A 6,518-nucleotide genomic window follows, 5' to 3' on the forward strand; every position below is an offset into this window, starting at 1 on the left:
TGAACCGGAACAGGTAGTATCCTCCAGGATATCGCTTTAAGGATCTTCACCGAGGCGTACACGAATTAGATAAGTAAAGAACCGGCGAATACAGCAGCCGCCTAGGCCACTCGGGCGCCACTAATACTGTCCTGCATCAGTGGCAGAGTGCGTGGGAATTCGAGGCAGATAAGGCGACCATGGCAACCTGCAGGAAGTGCAGGTTCACCGACCTGGGAATCTTAGAAGTATATACACTGCTGCCCTGGACCGAGAACCAGGTGGACACGAGACGTTCACCCTGGCTTCTAACCGCCTCCTAGTGAGACTGGTGCAGGGACCTGGGACAACCATCACAGATCGGGAACACTACCTGCGATAACAAGCAACGTCTAACGTAGGGTCAATAGCGACATCAAATCCCTGCGCCTGCAAGAGCCCTTCGCTTATCGCGGGGAGAGGCTATGGTGATATCGAAGGTTCTCAACCGCGGTAACAAAACGGTTAATATCCTTATCGGAAATCTCGGAGCTCCATATTTGAGTTAAGGCCTTATTGTGAAATGGTCAAGTTAGTCCATGGCGGGGAATTCGTAAGTATTAAGGAGCTAGCGTAGGAAATACTAGAAACCGAAGAGCGGAATTACAGGTATGATAAAAACCCGCGTAAAACTTAGTGAATAAGGGATATAGGATATCGTAGACACGAGAAGCGGAGAAATCACGGATAGGAGAAGCGGGAAAATCACGGACGGGAGAAACGGGGAATTATAGGAAATATACCTAAATAAAATCACGGTTAAGAAAATCCTAGCCCTCCTCGGGAAGTTTAGGGCTCTCTAGCCTAATTAAGTATAATTATAGGGCGAGGCGTATTCTATATATAGGTTTATAGATTCTTAATAGCTAGTAGTGGGTCCCTAAGTGTTATTTATATATATTACTTATATAGGGTATAGGGGTAAAGATAACTTATCGGTTATATTTAACCCTAGTTATTCTAATAACTATAAATATCATTTTATAGATATTTAGACGGTTATAGCGTCTTAGTATACCTAGTAGTAAGTGGATCGCCTATACCTATAACTAGATAAGTATACTATATTAGGGACTCTCTACGTATACGAATAATAGAGTTCTTATTTAAGAAGGCGATTAGATTCCTCCGGTTTACCCCTTTAAACTACTCCGTGGCTTTTTATATTAATAATCCTATTATAGAGGTAAAAGTAAACTATTATATTAAGATATTTATTATATATATTAGTTTACGGAGATCGCCTAATAATAAAGGCACGTATATATATATTAGGTTACGATCTATGCCTATATATACGCCTAGCTAGGTAGTTTCGGTGCCGGCTAAGTAGCTACCTAACCTATAGCGTCTAGTAGTTAATAGCTTCGCCCTAGGTATATTAGTAACGTGAAAGTACCCGCGTATTCTGTATAATTAGTAAGGAGAATACCGGGGAAGGTATATTTTAAACTATTAATAGTAGAGGAATATTAGGGACTAAAGCAGAGTATCCATAGAATAGAACTTTATTCTAGAGCGTTTAGATAACCTCGTTACTTATCTAAGTAGTGCGTACCTAAACCTAATAGTTAGTGGGTATAAGAATACCCTATTTTCTATTAAGAATTCACCTATTACCGGTATTACTACTACTAGAATAAACTAGTTCGGGGTCTATAGCCACTATTAACACACTTAAAAGTATAGGATCTAATTATTTAGGGAGTATTAAAGGTATATTCTAAGCCGACGCTATAGGTACCGCTATTATAATAACTATAGATATTATAATTTAAAATACCTAGCTTAATACCGAACTACTATAACCGGGCTAGCGGATAGCCTAAATAACCCTTAAGCACTAAGATCCCTGATTTAGGTTTAGGTATAGCAGGTAACCCTTAACCTCTTACGGCTAATTCTAAAATTAGTTCCCCGGTAAGTCCTGTTTAAGCTAGCTAACTAAGACTAGGCTAATAAGAGAGCCGACTAGGCTAATCTAATAGGAGGCTTAGATAACGTTCCTTCGGAGATAGCTAATCCGGCTTTAGATCCTGCCGGTCGTACTAGAGCCTATAATTACCCCGACCAGGGTTCTTTCTTTGGTCCCCCGGAGAATCTAGCTCCGGATACCGTAAGTAGCGGTAAAGGTAGTAATAACCCTTTTAGTCTTCCGGTAAATACTAGATGAATTGGAAAACGCTTATCTAATATGAGAGTAGGCTATTTTAAATATAAACGGAAATACGGATAAGAAGCTAGCTCCTTTAAACTCTTTAGTAAGGTCCTTTTTAACCTAGTCGACCAGAATTAGACTAATAGTAGAACCAAATAGGTTAACCCTCCGGACGACTTAACTAAGTAACTTAAGGAAGATAAAATTAAAATAACTAGCTTTAATTTAATACTACCGGAGGCTAATCTAGAGATAAAGGCTAATATAGGATTTAAGTAAGCTATTTATTAAATTATACTAAGAGAGTAGTAATTTAACTCCTTATTTACTCCGTATAATAAATAACTTATAGGTATATTCTAAGATTATTTAAATATTACTTAACGCTAAGGCCGGTCCGCTAGATACCTAGGCGATTATAGGTACTTAGCTATATCGGTAAAGCCGGCTTATTATTACTAACTCCTAGGGATAGGAACCGTTTAAGGTTCGCAATATAGTCCTATTATAATAGCTAGATCTTCTATATAGTCTAATCCCGTATTATCTTAATACCTAGGAATTATTATAATAGGTCGCTGTCTTATAAGATATAATACTATTTAGGGGATATATAGATATATAGCTACTAACCTATTAAATAGCCTAAGGCTGCCTACTAATATATAATAAGTCTTATACTACTTTATTAGCACTTAATCCTGCTTAACCCGGCTATTTCTACTACTAAGTTAAATAGGTAATAGTAGACCTCCCCTTTTACTACTATTCTAATAGAATATTAAAGATATATATTATAGTCGGGCTTAGTATCTTTTCCTTAACCTCGCCTAGATCTATATAGCTTAATAAATTAACCATCACTAATATAATAACTTCCTACACTACGGCATAAGCACCTTTACTATTCCGCTTAAACCTCTACTCATTCCTACTCGTCTAATCCTTTAGCGACGTATCCCACGCAGCCTGCAAGCTACGGTCAGCCTCAACCATTCCACACTAGTATGCTTATTCAGCCTTCTTTCGACCAATCCAGCCAACAACACCCTAGGCCCTCTTAGCAGACGATATATACTCTCTCGACTTTCTCTCCGCATCCGAATATACTCTCTATCATCCATACGCCCAACTCGAATTCACTTACCCTTTCTTTACTGCAACAACCCGGTGATCAATATGGCGCAACGCAGGGCTCCTGGGGTGTCCTAAATATCTCTTAATCGTTCATACTCAGCCCAGGTACTGACGGCTTTCTAGCCGAGCTAGCGAAATGGTCTGGCGAGGGCGCCGAATAATAAGCAATAGCAAGCAACAGCAAAGCAACAAAACAGCTGGTGGGTGTACGACGCCTCACAGCTCTCTGAAATCACCATGTATAAAACCCTGGGCCTATCTCGATCGGCATCAAGGAAGCAGAGCTTTATATTGCACCAGCACAGTGCGCTCTTTTGGGTCTTTATTATGTTTTATTACTTTGCGTTTGGGTTGCGGATTCGCTGCGTCACACTGTAGGCACACTGTAATTTCATGATGGCAATAGTAGGTAGGCGTACTAGGCGTCCTTTGCTCCTTTCAGAAATTTACCGTCGTTAAATAATGATATTACTGCTACTACTACTGCTAGCATAGATCCTAGGGAGAGTAAATCGTACGCGAGAATTATAAACGGCGTTATAACGACCGTGCCGCCGGGGCACTACAACTAGACGAAGCTAAGACCTAGATATGGCGCTATTCCACGATATCTATGACTAACCTTTCGACTAAGCTAAAGGATCCCACTAACAGACAAAGGCATATAAGGAGGTTGGTTCAGAAGGGGCAGGAGAAAATCTCCAGAGCATCCAGGGTAATAATCGGCGTTAGCAACGTTGCCGACTTCATCCTGTCCGCTAAGAAGATAGTCGACGTCGTACTCCAGAGCATCCCGCAAGCCGCACCAGCTGCACTTCCATAGGCAGGGGTTTGCCTCGGGCTGCACGTAAGTAATCGTCCTCCCATTGCCCTCGTTCTGGTCTGCTAATAAACGCCCAGATTCTCCGGAGTCCTGCACAGGCGGCGAAATCCAACCTTAGTGGTATCGTCCACGTTATCTCCAGAATGGACTAGTATTACGCCTTAACCGAACATCTCCTGGACGACAATACCATAGCCGCCGGTAACGAGTTCCAGGCCGTCTTACGCCAGCTGGAGGAGAGGGTCGTCGAGCTCTACAAAGCTCTTCTCCAGTACCAGACAAAGAGCGTTTATTCTTACTATCGTAACCAAGGCGTCGTCTTCCTCCGCGGCCTCCTAACGTTGGATGATTAGGACGGTGATCTGGACCACGTCACGAACACAGAAGCGACTATTCAGACGGGATTATAACGAGTTAACGACCCTCCGTGGCGCTAAGCTTTATCTCGCTTCTGCATCGTTCCCTCTATTTAGAAGCCTAAGTCGTTCTCTATCTTTACGTCGATTTCCGTGGATTCAATCTAGATAGCATCAGCATACGATAGCGTGACAAGCAGCCAGTATAAAGCTATAAGGATTTAGGAGGTCGTGAAGAAGTAGGGCGTTTCCGAGTACGTTTAGCTAGGGTGGTAAAGGCATTACGAACCCGAGAAAAAGGATCAAATACATAGAGTGGTAGCCCTACGTAAGAAATGATAATAGAATTCGTGTATAGCGATTTTATGCTTTTTACTACTTAGTATCCACTTGCCTTAGTATTCTTCTAACAGAATATTACGTATAATAAAGCGAATACTATTATAAATAGCGCTAATAATAGTAGTGGAATTAACGATTATATAACGACTTATAGTTTAATTTATATATATATATAGAACTATTACTGTTTAGTAGGTGGATTATTATATCACTATTTTATAGGAGTATCCTATAGCCGGTCTAATTAGTTAGTTCCGGACCCGTAATCCCTTAATATAGGGCCTCCTATTAGTCCGGAGGTAGCCCTTATACTGATTATATCTAGGCCCTATAATAAATACCTATAATAACCTACTCTATTAATATAATAGTAATATAGTAGGTTTATAAATATTATAAGACGCGTAGCCTCGAGACTTACTTCGGCGTATATATATATAAGCCGCGTTTAGCGCGGATTAGGACTCTTTTAGGAAGAATTCGGAATCTCTAGAGAATCTCCTAGTAGCTTACGATACTAGCCCTATAAATTGATAGATTTATTAGCGATAATTATACCTACGCTGGGTACCTTTATACGACCGCTACTAGGCTCCTACTACCTTAGTGTATTTAGCGGCTTAAGGAGGAGGTAAAGGTATACCGGAGCCGGTCTTCGTAGCCTCTAAGTCTTCGCTTTAAGATCTAGCTCCTATCCGAGTAGACCTTATTACCGGACTATCCCTTAGTAAACCGATAAAGGAAATTAACGGAATTATTCTTTAAGGGCCTACCTAAGATAAAGGCTAAGTGGTGCGAGAAGAGTAAAAGATATTACTTCTCTACGGTAGACGATATTCTTCGCGTGGCTAACTACTTAACGATAATCCGACTAGATAATAATAGTTACTCTAGAATATATACTATAGAGCTAACTCTATAATTATAACTTACTTTAACTACCTTTAGACGGAATATTAGCACCTATCTAGTACCGGAAAGTATTCGTTAGAGGACTTACCGTTTCCTTTCTCTTATATTCCTAGCGGTATACTACGTAGCGATATATCTAGGCTATCCCTAACATTTAGTTAATAATACCTAATAAGAGTTCTATAGAGTAAATCGTGGAAAGTATAACAAAGGGCCTAAGGGCCTCGCTAAAGACTATTCGGCGGTACGATAGCTTATCGGAGAGATATAGCGTTAATTCCGGCGCGGACTCCGGTATTATATATTTAAGCTATTTCTTCTTAGTAAGTGGTTCGCACTCCGTCTTAATTAGAAACTAATATTATTATAGAGGGTAGGAGTATCCGCTTTTATAAGGATAACTGCTTAAAAGACCCCGACGTAAACGACGAGTTTATAGACTTATTCCCTTATTATAGCCCTCCGCCCGAGATTTAAGCTTTTTTATTACTTTTTATCCTATTTTTCGTTATATTCTACTTTAAAGATTAATAGAGGTAAGTTACCTCGAGCGCTATAATACTATAGCGTTTCTGGCTAATAGAGTTACTAGCTACTCGATAATCTATAAAGTGTTAGAAGTAAACCTCCTTAATAACGAAGAGGATTTCTAGAGTTTCCGATAGACGTACGCTTCGAGGAAGCTTATTATCTATTACCTTAAAGAGAATTATACCTAATATCTAAATTAGCTAAGAAAACGTCGAAAATATACGCCTAAAGGGCTGGGTGC

General features: G+C 40.0%; 1 protein-coding gene across 1 annotated transcript; it reads left to right on the top strand.

Annotated features, from left to right (window-relative positions):
• Positions 1 to 3,709: 3,709 nt before the first annotated feature.
• SODALDRAFT_398552 (hypothetical protein) lies at positions 3,710 to 4,516 on the top strand (the record flags this gene model as incomplete). Its single annotated transcript, XM_028615308.1, has 5 exons — positions 3,710 to 3,722; positions 3,809 to 3,827; positions 3,968 to 4,091; positions 4,137 to 4,160; positions 4,289 to 4,516. The coding sequence occupies 5 exons, from the start codon at positions 3,710 to 3,712 to the stop codon at positions 4,487 to 4,489; spliced, it is 381 nt and encodes a 126-aa protein (XP_028466893.1). The 3' UTR covers positions 4,490 to 4,516.
• Positions 4,517 to 6,518: the final 2,002 nt, after the last annotated feature.

This window comes from Sodiomyces alkalinus (genome assembly GCF_003711515.1).
Source record: "Sodiomyces alkalinus F11 unplaced genomic scaffold SODALscaffold_4, whole genome shotgun sequence".
NCBI lineage: Eukaryota > Fungi > Ascomycota > Sordariomycetes > Glomerellales > Plectosphaerellaceae > Sodiomyces > Sodiomyces alkalinus.